The 22,603-nt window shown below is 38.4% G+C and overlaps 2 protein-coding genes across 3 annotated transcripts in view; one reads left to right on the top strand and one right to left on the bottom strand.

Annotated features, from left to right (window-relative positions):
• LOC131667919 (uncharacterized) overlaps positions 1 to 22,603 on the top strand; it is a 206,395-nt gene that overhangs the window by 31,613 nt on the left and 152,179 nt on the right. For both annotated transcript variants that reach the window (XM_058941688.1, XM_058941687.1), the window contains exon 3: positions 20,252 to 20,298. The gene's annotated coding sequence lies outside the window, so the exon portion shown is untranslated. The remainder of the gene's footprint in view (positions 1 to 20,251; positions 20,299 to 22,603) is intronic.
• On the bottom strand, positions 15,774 to 22,492 carry LOC131667916 (major royal jelly protein 1-like). Its single transcript, XM_058941679.1, has 5 exons — positions 22,193 to 22,492; positions 19,535 to 19,704; positions 18,654 to 18,884; positions 17,840 to 18,262; positions 15,774 to 16,441 (listed from the first exon to the last, which is right to left on the bottom strand). The coding sequence occupies exons 1-5, from the start codon at positions 22,386 to 22,388 to the stop codon at positions 16,169 to 16,171; spliced, it is 1,293 nt and encodes a 430-aa protein (XP_058797662.1). The 5' UTR covers positions 22,389 to 22,492; the 3' UTR covers positions 15,774 to 16,168.

The following is a 22,603-nucleotide window of genomic DNA, read 5'->3' as shown; positions in this document are numbered from 1 at the left end:
ATATTTACAATTTCTACACCGTTACGTACTTTTAAAACTAATGTATTATACAACAAAGATGCTATCAATTTCCGTCAAGTTGAAAAAAGTAACAAACGAAGAAAGTTCGTTTTCGCTTTACTTGAAAATCTTGAGTTTAGCGTGCTTTGCAAGCTTGAAGTGTGTATTGGATTTCTTTCCTCGATTTCAGTACTGCCGAAATAAAGTCGTCAAGATCCTTTCTCTTGATGAAATTGTGCCCGCGCCCCCCCCATCATCTGAGAGAAAAGACTAGAATTCTCACCCGATTGTAAAGTTTCTCTTGTAAAGATTATGAAAAACCTTGAGAGAGAGAGAGAGAGAGAGAGAGAGAGAGAGAGAGAGAGAGAGAGAGAGAGACGAAAGTATATACCAGTAAGGAAAAGGAGGCGAATAAAACGGTGCGTAGATTAGCTAAGGTAATCTTTTACAGCGAGAGCCGTGAAAACTTTCCTTTTAGCTCTCGTGCTCTCGACTCCGAGATTTTTTTGTTCTTTTACGATTTTTTTCTTTCGCCTTTTGAACAAGTTTCGGGGCTCGAGCTCAATTTAATGGTCACACGAAAGTTTGCGACTCGATCGGTGCGCGAGTTTCAAGTATACTGCTAAACAAAACTCCTCGCAAAAATAAGAACGAATGATACTTGGCACGTTCGCTGTTTCATGCGCAAGGGAAGCATGTGTTATCACATCGGAAAACGGACAGGTGTGAAAAATCCGATCTTGATATGCAAGACAGAGATATGGAATGCATGACGCTGAAAAAAAAGGGACCGACGGGAGCAAAAAACAAAGGAGATAATCCATTTTGGTGCGCAGTATAATTGCGCAGTTCTTCGTCGCTGCAGCAAATCTTTCTCTCCTTTCACGGCTTATTTATACAAAGTTTTAAGCTAGCTCTGCCTTCGCCTTTCCTTCTTCTTCCAGCGTGGCAAGATACATAAATTACTTGAGGAAGGCGGTTCTGTTTTAACATTGGATTCCATGCTATTCTCCTGTCATTCATTTTGCTTTCTGTCCTCTTTTTCCTCCATTTATCAATCCTCTGTGGTTAAGATTACCATAAAACTTGGCGATATTGTGTTAGTACAAGCGAGACACTAGTTACAATCAACAAAGATTAGATACGAAAAAGCAAACATTAATAATGGCTTGATTATGCCATTCACTCGTTTGTGGAGATATACAGATGAATCAATCGCGAGCACATATTCGAAGCATATATTAAAGTGCATGCATATTCAAAATCTATTGTTCTCATTTGCGAGGAGGTTCGATACGCGAACGTCAATTATTCAGAATGGTAAATTATACTATCTCGAGGTTTGAATGTTTAACGTGTTGAAAAATCCAATGAATTCGCGGTCACAAGATTTTCCCGAAATTTAATGGGCGAATAATCTGATAACCGCACGAAATTAAATTGAAAAACGGTAACACCTCGCAGAAATATTTCGATTGAAACTCGTTCAATATGGACACGCGAGAGTGCCACGTTATTAGAAGTTTCGAAAAGCGAGTACGCTTACAATCGAATGAATAATATTCGTACTCGTTGAAAAATTCACTGACTGTTTCCGCGCTACGGGTATTCCAGGCGAGGCGTCGATATAAAGTTGGGACTATCGCTTTTTCGGGCTAAGCGGCAGCTTCGACTCCTCTCGGTCTCCTCGATTTTAAACTTTTAACGTGAGAAACTTTAATTTTTCCCACGTAGCCTCGCGCACGGCGGCGAGAAGAAGTGGATGCTACTGAGGAGATGGATTGAGTGGGGTAATCGACGAGAGGATGAGATCTGTTGAGGTGTGAAGTGAAACGAGGGTGTGAGTAACGAGCTGAAAAGTGATGGGATTGGTGCGGCAAGTTGGATCTTCTAGCTCCTTTTTTTCTCGCCATCGGTCTTTCAACATTTTACTTTGGTTTTTCCTCTTGCATTATAAACATCGCTGCGTACACGTGTACAACTTTTGTTGTCAGTATACATCCATATCAACAAAAAAATGTTTGGAGTAGTCATAGATGAGAACAGTGGGCCAAAATACAGACCAACTTATTGTGTACATATTTTACTTATCATAACATCAGTTGGATCAATCCAGACTTATTTTTCATATAATAGGAACCACTACTTGGAAGATTTCGTGCAGTGACTCGAAATTTTTATTCCAATTAAGTCTTCGGTATCCAGGCACCAAGAAAAATACAGAACTCTGAAATAGCCGAATACACAAGCAGAATGATAAAAGAAAAAGGAAGCGTACTGTAAACAGAAATGTTAGCTGGATCATTACGAAAGAAAAAAATGTGAGATCGCGAAAGAGAAAAGCAGGATTTTCGCTCTTTCTCTTGAGAGGCTAATCGTTAGCACTGACTTAATTTCCGCGCCGGGACTTTTACAATTACTTACGAATCTCCTTTTTCTGTCGCTACCTGGTTCAGCTGCCACGAGCCGCTACGGCGAGAGCCAAGTGTATTTCCGCGCGGGTTTTATTGGTCGCGCAGTGGTCTGCTCGCGCGCGCTCGTTAAAAATAATAGCTCTTCCTTATGAGGGAGGGGGCAGTTCGCCCGCCCGCCGACCCAGCAGCGTAACCGTGGGAGATCCAGTTTCGTCGAATTAATAAAGCTGTTCGGTAAGCGGTAAGAAGGCTGCGAATGATAAGAACAGGGAAAGAGAGCTTTTCTCTCGTGATGTTCAACTCAAACGATATGACGCCCGAGTATCGTCTACATCGATCGCGTAATCGACCTTTGCAGCATCGTCGAGTATTTGCTTAGCGAAAAAGTACTTTGCGCTTTCAGCAAGCAAGACTTTTTCAATGTACTTAATTATATGCGATGTTTTCGCAGCTCTGTCAATTCCACTGACGGGCTGTGCTGCAAAATTCGGCCACTTTCTCTTGCATTTCATGCGTGCACGTACATGCTTATTTCAACTCGCAAAAATATAAGTTAGAATAATTTGATTTTGAAAAATTGCGATGGTTTATTTAGTGTTTTATCCAATAATTAACGTTAAAAAAACGCGCGTTCCTCTGGAGAACAAATCCTTTTTATCCATGACATAGACATCTAAGAGTATGGCAAATTTTTTGCGTATTCTCTATACGTAGCATTACAACGTATATCTTTCAGAATTTTTGTATTCTTATCTTTTGTTTTGTTTTTTGTTACCTTTTTAATTTCGAGAGGGAAATTCATCTGCCACTTTGATCCACCATTGTGAATTTCGTAAATCAGATTATAGACTTATAAACAGAGATCTCAGAATCCCTTATTAAGATTCATTTAATCTGCTAACTTTCAACTGCTAATATTGATTTCACTATTTGAAATATTTAAAACCTGATTTCATATTCATTATAAATAATCTCTGTGAAAACACACATAGTTATTTTTATATCTAGCATAATTACCTCTCATAACATCAACATTGAGATAAAGCTATCGTTCTTGAAATAATTATGAAAATAGGGAGGCTGTTATTTTGGATCATTATCATTCGAAAAGATTTTCGTTCTGAAAATCATTCAAAAATAGTGAAGTACATATAATTCATTAACATCTTATCATTAGCTTTCGGCCATATTCAAAGTGTTGGTTACAAAAATCGCTCGTCAGTTCATTGCAAGTGCCTGAACGAATTAAAACACATCACAAGATGATAATATCGTCTCATTGTGCTTAGATCAAAGCGCTCAAAGCAATATGACGTAATTCATCGCTGAAGCACTCGGCAATAAGGAAGCTTTCCGGTATAGCGGCAACGGCCTCTCATAACGTTTCCCATCTTCAATAACTCGGCTCTCGCACAAGACGTCTATGCGAAATTCCAGCAGCTCGGACATCTGAGATAACTGAATGCGCCTGAAAATATGCGACTAACGAGATATATACAGTGGCGTTAAAATCCCCCCCCCCTCTCCCACTCATCGCTGACGAAAAATTCCGTTGCGTCATTCAACGTCGACTCGGAATATTCAATTAAGAGTTGCGTGTGTCCACTCGAGGAATGTCTTAATATTACATACTTGTCTGCTCGCTTGACGCGCGCTATTTCGCTTCGTACTCGTTCGAGGGGTTAATTTGCGAACGTAAAGCGATTGTTTACAGTTGACATTACGGCCATTGATTGATTCGTACACACAAAGTAACTACTTACATGCATGCGCTTGACTGGGACTCAAACGTTAAATCTTCTTACTGCTTGCACGGGAATCACTAACCAAAGACTTTGTCGAATAAAAGTAATCGACTGTTGTTCGCTATCGGAAACTGCTTTCGCATTCCGCTAGCCATAGCTCAACGTTCAAATAAAGCTCTTTGCATATCAATTAAATATAGCTGATTTTTGCAGCGATCCATGCATTACAGAGTTTTCCATTCTATTTATTCGCGTAAATAGACGATCACGGGAGCAATTGACTTTCACCCGTGAAATCAATGATCGAAAGCGCGAGCGAAAATCAACGCGCGCGTCTAACATGCGTCAGAACTCGTCGCGCGAATGCTGTCGGCAAACAAAAGGAGAGAAAGCTCGAGCGGCGCGGTAGGCGTTAAAGTGTCGTCGTACTGTACACACTTTCGAGAGGCAAGAGTGTGCGAATTCGAGAGTCGTCTCTCGTTTGATCGCGCCTGTCCGACGACGACACCCTCGTCCCCGTGAGTGAACGCGCCTAGCTAAAAGCGCAATTTTCGCTCCTCTCACTCTCGACCACAGCGATGAAGCCTCTCTCTGTCTCGCGAAACTCCCCCTTTACAACACTTTCACCCTGTTCACTTTTTTTTCTGGGATCTCTCCTTCCTTTTTCCCGTTGCTGGCACCTGCCGACGGCTGGCTGATTGAATTATTGATAGGTACGATGCGCCGAAGACATCTTTGATCGGACACTTGCTTGATTGATTGGACTTTTATTGTTTGAATGTTGACATGTTTTACATCAGTTATTCGCTTGTTTTCTTCAATTACCATAAGTAATTTCATGCATACTTTGTTGAAACTTAAGTCGATATTATGGATATTATTAATCCGGTTGTCAACTCTCTCTGTTACGTAAAACTATTCCAGTAAAACACATGGAAATTTCAATGATACTCCACCATAAAGTTATATATTTTTGTCACATAGTAATGTTAAGTAGAACTAGAAAAGTTTCTTTTTAAAGAAATAAGCTTTCATTTTTCAAAGACCAACTACTAAATGTAACTCGAGTTAATTTCTTGCTTGACTGGTGAACCAAACAGTCACGAGCGATAATTAATTAAGTACCGTTTATTTTCTACACGGCAGAATATAGCAAAATTTTGAAAATTTTTATAAATTAAGGCAACGATAAGAATTTTGATTATTCGATCGATTAATTGAATGTGGATCATGATTTGGTAAATATTTGGAATAAAAGGAACAATGATTAATGAAAGAAGGAAAAGCGAAATGAATTGAGTATAAATTACACTGTAAAATCGTAGCTGGCAGTAGATTTAGGTGAAGGTGTAGGGAAATAGCCCCATCGTCTCTCCGCGCACTCTCGCTCTCGTTGCTCGTGCGGCTGGAAAATTATTATTCATCGAGCTATTCCCCGGCTATGAGCATCCTCTCTCTCTCTCTCTCTCTCTCTCTCTCTCTCTCTCTCTCTCTCTCTCTCTCTCTCTCTCTCTCTCTCTCTCTCTCTCTCTCTCTCTCTCTCTCTCTCTCTCTCTCTCTCTCTCTCTCTCTCTCTCTCTCTTATGTGTGTATGGCGTTATCGCAGCGCTCATACATTTCTGGCATCGATTTTGCATTTTCCCTTCTCGCCCGGGCAAAAGGAGAAAGGATGCGCGCGAGCGCGTCTTGTAATGCGCGTTCTATTTCTTATTTTCAAAGATAACAAATCAGCGTGTGTGTATGTGTGTGCGCGCGCGGGCGAGGAGGAGGAAAATGTATGTCATTTTCGCGCAAGAGAAAGAAGGAGAATGCGAGTTACGCGCGTCCGAAGGCATTTTTCTCCGCGCGAGGCGAAAAAAAATGCCTCTTCTTTTTTCGTTCCGCCTGAGAATTACATCTTAGTACCTTACCTCCCTTTTCGTGCGCATTTTAAAGTCAGATTGTCGGGGAGAGGTTTCCTCGTGGTGCGGCAGCCACCGTTGCGCTGCCTACGTGATTCTTTTATTGTTGGGGGTCGTCTTCGTTTTTTTTTCTTTTTTCCTTTGTGCGCGCGAGAAGACCATTTGGGTTAATTGGCTGACCCCACGGAAGGTATTTATGGACGTTTCTCTTGCGAATAGGATTTCAAGCGCTTGCCTACCATGTCAGCTTCTTTATATTCATTGTATTTTTCAAGAATGTTTCGCACAATTGTTTAACAAATTATGTTGTAATTTGCTTTATTTTTTCGGTCTATTCTACGATTCCATATGACGTAAGAATAAACTTTTTAAATTTTGTTTATAATCTATTATCTCTTGTCCATGGTAAATTATCCTGTTACACTGACTTACTGACACAAATTTAGCAATTCATTTTTAGGCTTGAAGACTGTACAGTTTCTACGTACGTATAGAAAACATCTTAACTGGCAAGATTCTATGAATATGAAACATGGTATTCAGTACAGTTTTCAATTTCGATCTGATTTGTTGGTAAAAATTAAAGTTAAAATGAGAATTTACGTGCATAGTCGTGCACATAGTAATTCAGTTTTTTTTACACGGTTGAAAAATATCTCGCTTAAGTAAACGTAAAACAAAGTTATTGAAATATCTACAAACATACAATTCCTCTGACAGTGGCGCGCTAGAAAAAGATCATTTGTAATATTGGCAGTGTGATTGTATGACGCAAAAGAAAATTGAAATAAAAAAAACCACAAAATCGTAACTGCATGCCAGCGTATAAATACGCTGTTTAAACGTGTGTGCGTACGAAATTGTCCCAAAGGCATTAGTTGTGTACGAAAGAGACTGCCACTAGCCGAATGTATTCCACCTGATTCAAATCACGCATTTCTATATTCAAATATTAAATCTACTTAAGAAATATTTCTCTTGCAGCAAAGAAAAGTTTTCAACCTTATTAATTTCGAGATACACGACTGTGTATACACGTTTTCTCAAAAGAAACAATTCAAACAATTACTTGGAATTTGAGGGTGAGGGCAAAGTTGCAGAGCGCATTAATTATGCCGAAACTGCGAAAAGAGCGAAGTACATAAAGTTCGAAGAAATACACTTTGCCTCGAGGACTTTTGGCGTATTTACATAAAGCTCGCAGCTCGCAGAGAAGGACCCGAGGAAAAGGTACAAATGAACAGCGTCCGGTTTGAAATCCTTCGACTTCATTAATCTCAACTTTCGCCAAGCGCGATTCTGCCCCGCCCCCCTCCTCCCCCTAATTAAGTTCAATAATATCGGCACGATTCAAGCCGTTTGGCCAATTCAATTTTCGTCATCGTTCTCGCGCCCACGGCGATGCTAAGCTCGCACCTGCACGTCGCTCTTTTCGCTCGCACACCTTTGCAGAATTCGCAGAAATTTATCGCGCAAAATGCTCCGCGGATACAATTTAACATCCGCGCCGTTACTTTCGACAAAGAATATTTCACACGATTGGCGTTTGTTTCGAAAGTGTTTTGAAACAAAAAGAAAAAAAAAAAAGAGAGAAAAAGAAATATCCTTTCAAGTTCGCAGTGTAGAAGCGTTTCGACATTCGACTTGAACGCGCATATCGGCAACTGCAAGAATCGATGATATAATTACCACCAGAGAGCTGGCGGACAACGAGAATTTCTGCTACACTCGGCATTAACGTGGTGTAGCAATCGCGGCATTAAATTAAGTAGAAAGAAAGGAAAATCGATTCTCCTAGGGACGGAGTCTAAATTGAATAGGTGGAAACCGATTTTTCGCGAGCTTCACGCTCAACCGCCTGCCGAAATGTATGTTCCCCTCTTTCCCCACTTTCTTTCACCGCGAAAAACACTTTCGGAATGCGCTTGGTAACGGTGTCAACTTTGTACATTAACCATCGATTTCTCACGGTGTATTGACCAACTGGACTAAAGTCCATTGCCAGCTTCATTTTTTCTTTAATTTAATGTACAGAGACCTCTTCGCTTTGGCTCTCATTTTCTTCTCTGTCCGATGGCAATCGTACTTAGAGAATGGACTCCGCTTCTTATATTTTCTTTTTTTTTTCTTGCTCGAAAATTCTGCTTCAATTCTGTTTGCTCTTTCTCTCTCGTGCCATTGCTTCGCGCGATACTACTGATCCGTTTTCAGTTTACTTTAAAGGGATTAGGACTCGTTCTATTGAATCGCATTACTGCTTGGGATTATTTTTATTGTTATGAAGAATCGATTCCAGCCACGCGCGTCCGTTGGTATCGTTAAGGGAGCTTTCTTTGCCTCGATTTCAACTGCCATTCAGTAAAAGAATCCTTGGAGTTATTATATTCAATCGAATGATTGTTATTCAATGCGTGGAAAATTTGTTTAGGCAATGCGCATCGTGGGATGAATTGTTAAGTCAAACCACTCGTAAGAGGCGAACTGCGTTTTCAAACACCAAAAGCAGCGCTTGAAGCGAAAAAAAAAATGTCCGGCGTGCATCAAGTATGTACTTGAGCCTCTCGGCTTTTGATCAACCGGCAAAATTATTTGTCCCTATTGCTCACAGTCTGTTCTTCCTTCGTGCTCTGCCGTAGCCACTTTTCTCGCGTTGTTTTCTTTTTGTACTTTCTCCGCGACGCGCTGCCGCTGCTGCATCGCGCAAGTTTAACGACGCGGTAACTTTTACCTTTTGCGACTCGCCGAGACATTCAATCTTATTTTCCCCCATCCCTCTTTCTCTTTCTCTCTCGTGAGCCTCGCTTTAACAACGGCAATTTCATCCTCTCTTTGCTCTATTTTTCCTGCTTCTTCTGCGGCAAAGAGTCGCGGATAATCGCTGCTACTGCTGCTGAATGTCTCGCTGACGCTAATTAAAAGTTGTTTGTTTGCTGGCCGACCGCGGCTGCTTGATTTCAGGCATTATGTTGTATGTCACTTTATTTATTGCCTGGAATAGCCTTCATGAATTCTCGGTGAATTCATAATTAGGTCAGGCTGGCTAAATCCGATTAGGAATGCTCACGACATTCGTAGCCGAAGAAAATTGTGATCGCTGAAATCTCATTTCTGTTGAATTCTTGATCGTCAGTCGAAAAACGAAAACGAACATAGACATTTTTTGCTTTGAGTAACTCACATTTCGAGTGAAAATATTTTTTCAAATCGGTAAATATTTACCTATCAATATAATTTCTTAAAATAAAAACTTTTTATTCCTCACTTTGAGAAACGATTTAATTAAATATAAAAAATAACTACTTTATTGACAATAAGAAATAAACGCGTTCATTTCAAGAGTATTTTATGCCTTCTAATTTTTTATAATCCAGAGTACTTAATTTTATCGTGTCAAATTGATAGAACAAAGATTTCTTATTTTAAAATTATTTTACAGGGATATTTTAACGAATGTATATAATACCCATTACATATTTTCATTTAATAAATTACTATTCTCTTACTGTTTCAGGTGAGTGCTGCTTCGAAAATTCGATGTATTTCCACATCATCGAAAAATTGTAAGTACATAGTGAATATATCAAAAAACGATAAAAACAAAAAAAAAATTAATAAATAAATAAAAAAGAAACAAGTACACGGAACATCCATCAAGCCATATAAATCATTACTCAACACGTGTCACGCTATAATCTTAAGCGGTTCAATTTCTGAAAATTACCACGACCAAAAATCGAACGTGTCATCGTATGAAGCAGGTTATATTAATAAACATGTAACGCGTATATAAATCCCTTTAAAATTTTATTTTTTTTGTGAATCACAAGATATTCCCGTTGTACGTGTAATATGCATAATTAACGTATCTTGGTTTTGTTGTTGTTTTTTCTCGTCTGAGAAAGAGAGTAAACAAAAAAAAGGCGTATTTCAAGAAACATAAAATGTCCACAGCTGTTATGCAAGAAGTGTCCGATCCGATGTTATATACACATTCAACTTTCAGATTTTTAGCGCAAGACCGTATACCTTTCGCGCTTGCACGCGCTGCAGAGAAAGCATTTATAGCCGGCGAAAACGAAGGTGAGCAATTTATTTTTACGAGAAGTCAAGTGTACTACGTGTCGCATAATATTCCACGCGGTTCTTGACCGCATCTTGCTGTACAGGTGTATGTGTTCGAATCGCAACGTAATAATTATGAAATCATTTATTGGATGCATTGAATTTTCATCGCTTGAAAATCACCATCGTTTTAATCGTCGATTGACCTTTTCTTTAATGTTTTGTTTGATGACTTGACGCGATTATGTAATGTGTGTAATTACTGTTTGTTGATAATATATTAATGTTCTATGAATTATCCGAAAAATAATTCGCGAAAGTTGTAATACCTTTTCTTTAAACACATAAATACGAATTCTTGATAATGAATTATGCAAGTAAAATGTTAAATAATTATTATATTCCGTGTGAAAAATTAGATAATCATATCTAAATCTTAAAATGAATTGTAATAATTGTGGCGTTTTTTAATAAAAGATTAAAAAATGATAATAGAGATTATGAAAGTTTTATTGAACATTTAAACTGTTATTCAATGCGTGGCACATTTGGTGAATACGAATCGTGAGATAAATTGTCAAGTCAAATCGTTCGTAAGAGGCGTTTATGCTTTTTCAAATACCCAAAGCGGCACCAAGATACATTTTTCCACCCCAAAAATTCCAAAATTCATTAGACATTTTCGAGACGATTTCAATATTAAAAATGTGTTTGAATTATATTTTTTAAAAACTCAAGGATATTTTCATAAACTCTATTGCAAAGATCGCAATGAGATTACGGTATAATTAAGACCACTCATTTTAAGACCTCACTATTATCGTCTACTTCGTTCCGCAATTTTCTATGACGATATAAAATATCTGTATTATATTAGGTTTTATTTTGCAATAATTTCTTAGACTTTTCATTGCTTCAACATTGAGCTTGAGCGCATAAAAGAATTCTAAAGCAGTAAAGAAAGAAGAAGAAAATACACATAATAATCATCAAACTCAGTCAAACGTCTGCCATCGTACTTGATAATACGAAAAGTTCTTGGCGAAAGCAATCTCAGTTTTCTCTCTCTCCGTTTCGAATAAAGCGTGTAAGTACACGTGCATTACCAGCAGAGGAGGAGTTAACAGTTGCTCTCTTTATCAAAAACGAGCGGCTCACGAGATCTCGCGATAGAATCTTTTTTTTTCTCTCCCTCCGTTATTTCATTTCGTTTCGCGTTCGCTCGTTCGCTCGTTGCTGAGCAGGGAGAGCGAAATTACATGCGAACCTTACATTTATCTTCCTCTTCGCGATTCGATCGGCTTAATCTTTCGTCAGTGTTTTGTGTGCAGCGCGAGTTGGGAGTCACTCCCCCTCCAAAAGATTTACATTTGAATTTCAAAGCTGTCTTTCCTCATCTATTCGACGTCTCTACTTCCTCGTTGGTGTATTTATTATTGTGTGTTTTAAGCTTGTTCTTGAATCGTGTGTCGTTGTTCAACGGATAAATCTTAACAGTATCGGTATTAATTTCTGTAAAATCAACTGAATGAATTCACGGATTGAAAACTTGATAAATTAATCGTACAAATCATATGGACTGTCACCAGATAAGGCAAAAGTTCATTCATACATACATTCACTTGAAATAAAAACTTTGAAAATTAATCATTCAAAACATTTCGGCTTTCATTCGTAAATACATCCAACAAACGCAAAAACTAATAACCGAGCAATTTGACGAATGTGGCACAGATATATTTCCACGCCTTGTGCGCGAACTGTAATCAGATTTTTGCCTTCGCTCTCTTCTCTCTCCAATTCCCCTCGCTATCTCTAATTTCAGATCGACACGTGATCCCGAACACATGTATCTCATAGGATTCGTCGTTTGTTATCTTCGTGTATTAGTCTAGAAACCAAGGGGGGCTCTCGTGGCCGATAGAGGTAACTGGCTCCGTCCAAGTGCACTTTATGTATTTCAAGCTACTCCGAACATAAATTTCGATGGTGGCTAGCTCAAAAATCTACAGATAATTAGTTATCGACAATGCAATTGCTTCATTGGTTACAGTTCATTTGTTAATCAACTTGCCAACTTATTTTGAAAACCAGCATGCATTACTCATCTCATAATGAATCTGTATAGACTTTTATATCTAAAAAGCGTCGAATAAACCTTGAGGTATTGTAATTTTAGTTCAACGGTTCTGTTGACCGTTCATTTGTCGTCGCGCTGCCTAACAATGCCGTATTACTGTTTGAATCTCAGTACCTCAAATTCTGGCCAACAATATACAATTCTTAAAGAACAAGTGATGATTAATAAATTTAATATAATTTGTTTGTATCTAATTAGCCGTTCATTTTTTGATATGAGCAAAATACATAAAATGCGCTTGGGTGGAACCCGTAACCCCATCGGCCACGAAACCTCCCTTGGCTCCTGGATTATATGGCCTGTTATTGCGTTAAAGAGCTTTTTTGTGACGACAAGCGACGAAAGCTTCCACAGCGTAATTTGCATAATGAATTCGTTGTTGGTGGTGTTAGGTAGCTCGATAAGTCGGACAGGCTGAGGTTTTGGCGAAGGTCGCATTTACAGGCATATTTTTTCTACTATATTGGAGGGTCAGTTGAGTTCACGGTCGATCCTATCGCTGTGATTAAGATGGCAGTTTAGAATGTCGAAAGAAATTATATTTTTTCTATCTTGGTTGTTACGTTAGAATGATAAATGTGTTTTCAATTTGTAATAATAAACTATTAACATGTTACTGTTATTGCAACACATTTATCGATTGCCAGTTCTCGCTAAAATACTTGTTTTTGACGTGTAGATCATCGCGAATCAGTTTTACATACTGATATAACTTTTAAATCTAATCTCGCCTAGAAACTCATTTGAAAAGGAAAGATAAGTCCTTACTGTATTTTTCGCGGCAGCATTTCAAAGTGTAGCTTTGGTTAATAAACCGATAACACCGTCGAAGCATCTCATAGTTGCCAGTGCGTAAGTAAGTCGTTCAATCGAATCATATGCTAAGCTAATTACAGTTTTCTTTTTATAAAACTCGATCGACTTTTGTTGATCTCTTCAACCTTACAGCTCATTCTCAAACATAAATAGAGATATATCTATACGTTTTTGTCCTTTTCTATCAGCAGCAGCCGCAATTTTTCGACGAACGCGTGACGGCACCGACCGTTATTATCGCAGCTTCTGCTGCTGCAGCGTCAATTAAAATTGACAAAGAGTGTCATTCTCGCGCGAAAGAAAAAACAACAACAAGGAAAACAAGCAACAACGTCAGAGACGTTTGTCACGGGCTTAACGACGTGCTCGCAATAAAGTCCAACCCCGAAAATTTCATGCCATTAAACTGTATTTCTCTCTCTCTCTCTCTCTTTTTCTCACAGGGGTGGCAGGAGGACGGGAAAATGGATATTATTATTCGCCGTCGGCTGTGTGTTTGCCGCCGCTTGAGAATTAATGCGCTGACAATTGAGCCGTAATTAACGCGCTGTCAGTTTACGCAGGCTACGGTTTATTAAAAAAACTTTGCGCGTGCGGCGACGATTGTGTGCGTTTGGCGGCACATGGAAAGGCCTTTGAAAAAGTGGATATTAGGATTATCGCTGGCATCGTTTGCGTTATAACAAATGGATATTTGGGATTATCGTCGGGTATAATACGAAAGAAGAGGAAAAGAGCAGGCGAAGGAGAGGCATCGCAGTTCTACATACATAATCTCTATATCCGACAAATAAAGCAAGAGAGAGGGAGAAGTCAGAGATCGTCGGTGGTTCAGTGCTTTCCTCACGGGGGCCATTCCATAGGTAGTTTCTTCTTATCGGCGTAAAATATATCGGCTTCCGGTTAGCGTTCTCTCTCTCTCTCTCTCTCTCTCTCTCTCTCTCTCTCTCTCTCTCTCTCCCTCTCTCTCTCTCTCCTTCGCCTCATATAGTAGGCGTGCTCGCGTAATTAAGCCGCCAGAGATTTGCATACGATTCGAGAAAGAGAGGGAGAGAGAGAAGATACTGGAACTGGCAGCCGATGTTAATGCCCTTTTGCCTTCTCGCGCAACTGCTCTGATCATCTGCTCACGCTCTCGTGTTCTCGCCCTTCGTGTTCGCAGCTGTTATCGCTTCCGATGTATGTAAGTCCGCGTGCACACCACTTTCTTCTCATGTCCCTCTCTCCATTCGTTCTTTTTCTTTTTTAAAAAGAGAGACTGCCAGTTATGGATTTTCCATATGAATTCTGTACTTTTTCATTTAACTCTTTTAAATACACGGTTAGAGTTTTCATTAAAAGTACCACGACATGCTAGCTAATGAACTTTCGTGTCACTGATTACGAATATAGAATTAGCCAATTATTGGAATTATTGGTTCCGCCGTGTTAAATTAAATAGAACAAATTTATATCGAATCATATACATAGTATTAAATTGTAAAATACAAAAATATATCTAATTTGTTTTTTAAAAAAGAACAATTCTTTATCAACAATAGTACTATTTTTCATAATTATTTTTTTATTCAAAAGTAAAGCTTCGTTCGTTAAAAAATTTTAAACTTTCGCGATAGAAAAATAAACTCAAAATGAACTTCATTGAAAATTATATCACTTTATATTTTTAAAATTCATTGAGAACATTTGGTGAAATACTTCGCGGTCGTAAAGAAGCAGTTGAAATAATTTTAATTCATTTTGTTGAATGATTCAGTTCTTATCTAATGTCAATTTTAATCCTATTACATTTTACAAAATTTACTTACAGTCGTGTTCAATCTCCTTCTCTCTGAAGATTATTTTTGACAAAGGCAATTTGAATTTTTCATAAAGCCAGATTGAGATTTCATAACTAGAGCTTATAAATTATGTAGAGCATATTCATATAAAAAATGAGAACGAACAAAACGAATTTCATAATTCATTTCAGAGCTGAAAACATTTTAATTCGACTAAACACACTTGCTTCATTTTTACGCTGAGGCTATGAACAAAAAAGAATCTCATTGCCGGGGAAAATAAAAGAATCTAGAAGGTTTCATCAGGCCCTCTCTTTCTCTGTTTCCCGTTTTCATTTTCTGTGAAAAACGTTGGTCGTCCAGTTTTTTCTCGGCCCAAAAATCCACGTGATCTTGCGCAACGTACAGCAGCAGCAGCAGCAACGGCGGCATTCGCTCCATATAAGCTATATATACATACATGTATACATACATGTGTATATGTATATATATATATATATATATATATATATATATATATGTATATAAACGCGCGAGTTTGGCTTTTAAAACGGGATTAAAAAACTTTCTAAGCCGCGCCGCGTGTACATAGAGATCGAATTCTCGAGTGCGCGCGTTGCTTTCGCAATTCTAGCCGAGCGAGAGAAATGAATGGCCACCTCAGCTCAGATCGATGCGTAGATGCCAACTCGATTGTAGCAGCTAATGAGACGGGCGGACAGCGTGTTATTGAGATTTAATGCCGCACGCAGAAATTTACGACCGCGAGCGACTGCTTCGCGTAACGCTCCTCTTTCTTTTACGGTCGAGCAAATTAGCGTGCAATTTTTAATGGAACGGTCGCTGGACACAAGAATCAAGTTACCTTGGATATTTTCATCTATATTTATTTGCTTAGAGAGAACAGTTCGCCCTTCGACTATTACAATACTATACAATGTTATTAACGTTCACCTACAATTACAAACTAAATAACCTAATTCTTGTTCCGATGAAAATGTCGAGTTTTTGATATCATTTCATTTTATTTCGATTGCTGTCTAAACGATTTGAGCGAAATGGTAAACCATTGAATTTTCAATGATCAATGATCCGATCAAACTATATCAGAAGATTAATCGACTCGATTGAATGATGACAAATTAATGCATCAATGATAAATGAATGATATGATGGATACATAATAAAATACGCAATACACATATCACAATTACATATAAAATTAATCAGGAATCATGCTTAAACTAGCTATTCTGTAAATACATATTATAAGCTAGCTAACGAAAAAAAAAAAAATTAGAGTATATCATCACTTAGGATATTTGTACAAGTTAGCCTTGGTCCTATGAAGTGCTGCTTTAAGTTGTGCAGGCAGCTCGCACCTTGTGCCCTCCACGAGATCTTTCACGGGGCTCTTCATTACACGGAAATTTACGTCATCGAAGTTCAATAGTCCAAGTTGAAAGGACAGAAATCGATTGGTCAGCACCCACAGTTCTTCCGAAGTTTTTGTTATCGATTTCGGCACCACTTTAAGACTGTTTGCGTACTGCAGTCGCTCTGCGTCTTGAGCCACGATTTCCTGGAAAATTCACAGATTTTTTGTTCTTTTTTTTTTCGTTACGCAGAGGAAACAACGTTAACAGTTTTCAAGACTCTTGGAACGGCATAACTAAGCTTTAAAGGCCTGTCCATCTTTGCTTTAAATTACACAAGCGATTTTCCAGCGCGGAAAAATTTCTCCGTAAATCAATATGTACGCTTAAAGAAAATCCTTCACGAGCGGCTTTCGAGAAAGCGAAAGAAATAATCGCGGAAGTATAAACACACGCGGCGAATAATAAAAGTAAGGCATAACACGGGTTATTCGATCTCCCAGTCTAAATCATCTCCTTACAGTGTGTATATAAGAAACGGAGAGAGCTTTCACTCACGACTCGCACGTGTATATACACATCCTCTCACAACAAGTGTGCTGTTGCTACCAGGAAGAATACTTTTTTCCTTTCTTCTTTTTCTGTTTTCTTTTTTTTTCTTTTTTGACGCGAATCGACTTTATTACGAGGGCCTCGCGCGGCTTTATGTAACGCCCACACACGTACAAGCGAAAAAATCCACGACGACCACGCTTCTTGCAAAGACAATGCCCGTATAAATACCCGTTGCGTCAGCCGACACACGGCTAGATGATTTCTTCGCTGTCTGCTTATGATAAGCCAATGACAGTGTGAAATATAATGCACGCATGTATCAATTATTGATTGTATTTTTCTGTTCTTTCCGTACACTTCCTGTTCGTGTATCTGGCTACATTGCAATTTACGTTCTGCGTGCAGCTATTGAAATAAATGATATTTAGGTATACGTAAACCACTTTTACTATTTTGCGGTTTATGAGGATTGATTACTTGCGTTTGCTTGTTTATAATCAATAACATTTTGTTATTTTTAATATACAGCAAATTTAAAAACTTGTTTGCTTTTTTGTAATTATTTACAATTATCAGTTGACATAATAAGACCTATTTTTCAAAAGAAGTTTGCAGCTCTAAAGTTCAAAGAATCAAGTTCTTAAATTCGCTGCACATTTCTTTTCTGGAAGGAGTCTTTATTAAGAGGATGTATCTTATTCTTAATTAAGAGTAACGGCATAATTCGATTTATAAGACTTTTGTATTTATGTCTGTATTAGCTTCACTAAATGATAAATTATGAGAGAACTTTGACAAATTGATATTTCTGCTATGAGACTGAGAAAATCTGTAATATTACGAGCAAATAGATTGAAATTTTAACGCAAAGCAGTCCTTGTAAAGTTAAAAAGAGAAAGGAAAATGTTTGTAAAAGATATCTAAAAACTAACGAAAACCGAAATACATTCTTCTCAAGACCACGTTTTTCAAATTATATCGTTATATTTTGCGTATCCTCAAATTGACAAGTTTGTTTTTCAGAACAGAAAACAAAAGAGCATACTCACAATATTATCCTTAGCGAGCTCTCTATATCGATTCCAGCAAGCAATGGCAGTCTCCTTAGTCAATCCCAAAAACAACGTACCATCAGACGAGAAAGCCTGTCCAACAGCTTGACTACTGAGTATATCTCTGGCGCCAAAATATTTAATTCTGTATCCGTAAACACTCCGTGTGAGTTCACGAGTGTTGGCAGCGTAAAGATCGTAGGAAGCGAGTGGTCGGAAGAACAGATAACGAGGCTCGTACGGGAAGATAATTGGCGAGAGTGACATGTCGACGACACCGCCGCCGATGCTCAAGCTGTGATGACCGACGCTGACGTTGCGTGCCGAGTCGATTGGATTGTAAACTTCACCTTCCAGGCGGAACAGACCGATGCCGTTCCAGATTACCAGGCCGTGGCCCACGGAGTCCGTCATGTATACCTGCGCAGTCGTAGAGTTAGAAAGTGTGCCGTTTGGTTTCTTTTTATTTCAGCGAAAATCCGTGGCTCTGACTTTCATGAGCTGCCAACTTTCTAAACGCGTCAAGTCATGCAAATAACGCAATTGTCGGTTGAGCCTGATAATGATACTTTTGTCGCGTGCGATCTAATTGTACTGGAGGGCCCGCGTACAACAATGATTCCTCTTGCGTCACGTTCCGTCATATTTGTCAGACATGCCTGTCCGAATAAGAAGCGGCTTTTTGTTACTGGGATCAAGCCCGTGACTGGGTGACCTCCCGAAATCGCTCTCGCTTATTTATTATCCAGCGCTTTGGAAAAGCTTCGCGGCGCGCGTGATTCGGTTAATATTTGAGAGAAACGTGGCTTACGGTGGTATGATCGCATTGCTGGCCCTTGGTCTCGACGATGGGTTTGACGAGACGCGTCATACCCTGATCATTTTGAGCAATGTGATTTGGTATCTTGATCCTTTTGGCAAGTTTGTTCCTGGCCAAGTCGAAGGCTAATAGTTGTGCTTGGCAGCCACGAGCGTATGGCTGCTGTCTCGTATGTTCCAAGATCCCCGTATCTAAAACCCACAACCTGTTGCATTGATCGATCTGTCAAAATCAAATTGGTTTTTGCCTCTAAAGAAAACTGCCCTCGTATTGTACGGATATAAAAGACAAAGCTTTCTCTCTCTCTCTCTCTCTCTTTTCTTTATTATTATCTTGCAAGACGTGTGATGACTTTTTTCTGCCTTCATTCGTACGTAATTCTTTTCAATTTAATTTCATTTACGGTATACACGTTTAGAAAGTGCTAGGTAATCGATGGCTCAGTTTATTTATAGAAAATTATTCAATTAATGCTATAGCATTACGCGTTTACTGATTGCGAGAATAGCTTTAAAATTCATTCGTCGAGTTTCTTCAATATTAGCATTAAGGAAGTCAGATTTTTACATGCGCAAAAATCTCAATACGCAATTTAACTGTATTCCTATTTCTCGTAATTTTAGTTACAATGTCGACATCTAGTCGGCGAAAAATATAAATGCAGCAATACCACGGTGAAATTCTCGATACTCTCGAGGAAACAAAATCAAAGAACAAACATTGCAGTCATGTGTAGGAAAGGCAAGCCGGACAGGTTTATGAAGCCACCTGTTCGTCATCGCAAGTCATCACACATGAATGAAAGTTGGCAAAGCGAGTGTTCCGTGTGTGCCTGCAGGCCACACACGCGGAAAAAAAGGATGCACACTTACGGCGAGTCCGTACACACTGGTTATGCCGTTGCAATCGCCTCGGGCATGCCACGACCAGTCAGGATACGGTGACAGTAAAGGTCCTGATGACTCGGACACACGACTCGAGACTGTACTTAGTCGTGCCGGTACTCCCTGGTAACCAATATGTGATACGAATACTCGACCATCTGGTTGAGAAAGAAAAAAAAGAAAAGGTTAACATTTATATATCGATCGATGGCGTAACGGGCTTTTACACAGATAATGGCTTGATTTATGAATTAGGCGTGTGTATGTCGGACCTTCGAAGTGTCGATGTTGGGATTATGAAATCTGCAGGTGGTCAGTCTTTTTTTTACCTTTTCCTCTGGGTTATGACACTTGTTTTTTGTTCGATGAAAAGCTTGATATCTTTGCTTCTTTCACAAGATAACGTCGATTGTTTTGCATGAAAGCTGGCGAGATTATCTTAAAGGCTTCAAATTACTCTTTTATGAAATGAAAAGCCTAGCGAGATCTAATTATAGGAGAAGTCTTTCTAACACGATCAACAATGAAGCCTAATAATAATTATTATTATTGCTATGAATGTTTTTAAGGATCGCGCGGTAAGGTCGATTGCTTCAATAGTGTTTCCTTAACGCTCAATTTCATTCAAATCAAATACATGAATGGAAAACATTGATTAGTTACATTGCGAGTTTCACGAAAGTTGCGTTATTTTTTTTGTTACAGGTGAGCGGCAGTAGCCGTGGGACTCAAGTGCAGCATTGATTTTTATCGTGAGTATAAGCATAGACTACAGTTTAATGCGATTGTTAAGTATGCGACATTGTCTCTATTCAAAACTAATAATCTTTAAATACCCATGCACTAACAGCATATAATCTACGGGTACACCCCCACCCCCCTCTCTTAAGTCGTTAAAGTAAAAGTAGGTTTTACGCAGCCACGTGTGTGCGCGTGTGTGTGTTCCGTTTTTTTTTTGCCGGCAGCTGCGAAGGAAGTGTTTTGTAATGACTGTAGTTAGCATGATAATTTCAGGGGCGCAATTAATTTTATAATCCTCAAGGAAAATGTAGATAACTAGGAATCCCACGTTTGTAAGTTTTATCTGCAAGAATACGTGGATTTTAAGTAGGTCAAATGTTATCTTTTAATGAGGAAATTTTTAATTTGGAAAAAAGGCAGAGACGTTAAATTAGTATAGTATCTAAAAAATTCAATGTAATTAAATTTGAGAATTTTTCGTTAGAATACTTAAATTTGTAAGTACTGTAATAGGTAGATTAGTAAGATCAGGCTTTAATAATCGATTTTAGAGTTATTCACCATCGGAAGGGCAAAAATTTATTTGTCATTTTTATCACCGTTCGATAAAACTTTTTGAAGATGACTACTTTATAAAAAGGGTTTGCACAAAGCTAGATCCAAGCAAAGACTGGAAAGTCGTGCGATGATGTCAAAGCGTAAAAATAATCATAGCAAATCCTTAACCAATTCAAAACGACTTTTAGAATCACTAAGTCACCATATACGAGGGTGTTAATTTTTAGAAAGTTTCTTTGAGATTACAGATACATACCGATCGACATGTTCCCAACCAATAAATGTTCATATTTTTTTCTGTATTGTTGACCTTTCGGTAAGTCGGCATTTCAAGATATTAATGTTCAATATACAAATGTCTTACATAATGAAAATGTCCGTCATTGAAAACGTTATATATCCAGAAAACAGTGATCATATTTCATTCATATTGGAATGACCTATTACAATCTACCGATATAGGGAGATAAAATAAAACATTTTTACAGAAGAAAACCAAGAGAAAATTTCAATAATAAAAACTATTTTTAATAATGTATTTCAATCTGGATTTTATTTTAGAAGTTAATAAAACAACTTTTAAGGAAATAATTATTCAATACAATGATTTTCTCGGTACAATGATTTAATGATTTATATCAACATTTTATCCCATATGATAATTTCTATTTGTTTTCAACTTTTTCCATTAATAAAGTTTGCTTTGAGATTACATGTCGTTTTTCCATTATGTTACGATACGACTTATTTGGTAAATTTAATAAAACAACCAATTCTGAATGGTTTGTGCTATTTATGGTCACTGTAAATTGTGTGTAGAAAAATGAAAAGCCATAAGTATAAAAGAAATCGATCCATCGTGGATAGATCTAAATCCAGCTCCGAATGTGTAAATGGATAACTCTTTGTGAAATTTATACGTTTCATCTCAATTGCGAAAAATATGTTGTATGCATTAAAAAAGCGAAGTTTATATTTACTATATCCCCATTATTACATAATTCGTACGATTACTTATATAGTCTGTTATGGCAAGGACCTCACACGACAAAGTTGCATTTACTTGAAAAACTGTCATACAACATATAAAAAATTATGTATAGACGTGATATAATCTTTGTCAGTTGCCAAATTAAAAAACAGGTAGATCTTGCTGTGCGTTTTGTAACATTCTTTTTCGATCTCATTGTCAACATTGACATTGGTGTCGGTGCGCTCGAAATTTTCGCTAATGACTTTTTTGTTGTCTACGTACGATGATCGATAGGATTTGTTGAATATATAAATATATCATTTTGTTTATCGCGTTTTATATAAACATACGAAAACTCCTCTGATATAACAAACCTTTAGCAACAGCAATGTCAGAAGGCAACACTTGCGAGGAATTGTACTCGCCAGCTCTGACAGCGTCCAACTTATGTTCTTTCGAGTCCCACATGAAGTCCATGTACTTCCACTCGTGAATGGTCTGCAACTCGGCATTACTTGCCTTAGCCGCGAGCACCAACGCGACAACAATTAACCACACTTTCGACATCATCCTCGCAGTCTAAAAAATTCACTAAATAATCGAGTCGTTGTTACGGTTATCAACGGGGAGGAGGCAAATGATTCACATGTTTCGTCCGTGGCCGCAGCGCACGAAGCAGCCTGCGCACTGGTCGAGAGGCATTTGGCGTATAGTCGTTATCAAGTACGCGCGCGCGAGCGCATCTAGATCTCGCCGCGCTCACTCTCCCGACTCGCGCGGCGAGG

The sequence above is a fragment of the Phymastichus coffea genome, unplaced genomic scaffold (assembly GCF_024137745.1).
Source record: "Phymastichus coffea isolate CEN01 unplaced genomic scaffold, Cenicafe_Pcof_1.1 PCOF00071, whole genome shotgun sequence".
Lineage (NCBI taxonomy): Eukaryota > Metazoa > Arthropoda > Insecta > Hymenoptera > Eulophidae > Phymastichus > Phymastichus coffea.
The sequence above is the reverse complement of the archived record's forward strand: the minus strand, read 5'-3'. Positions and strand labels throughout refer to the sequence as shown.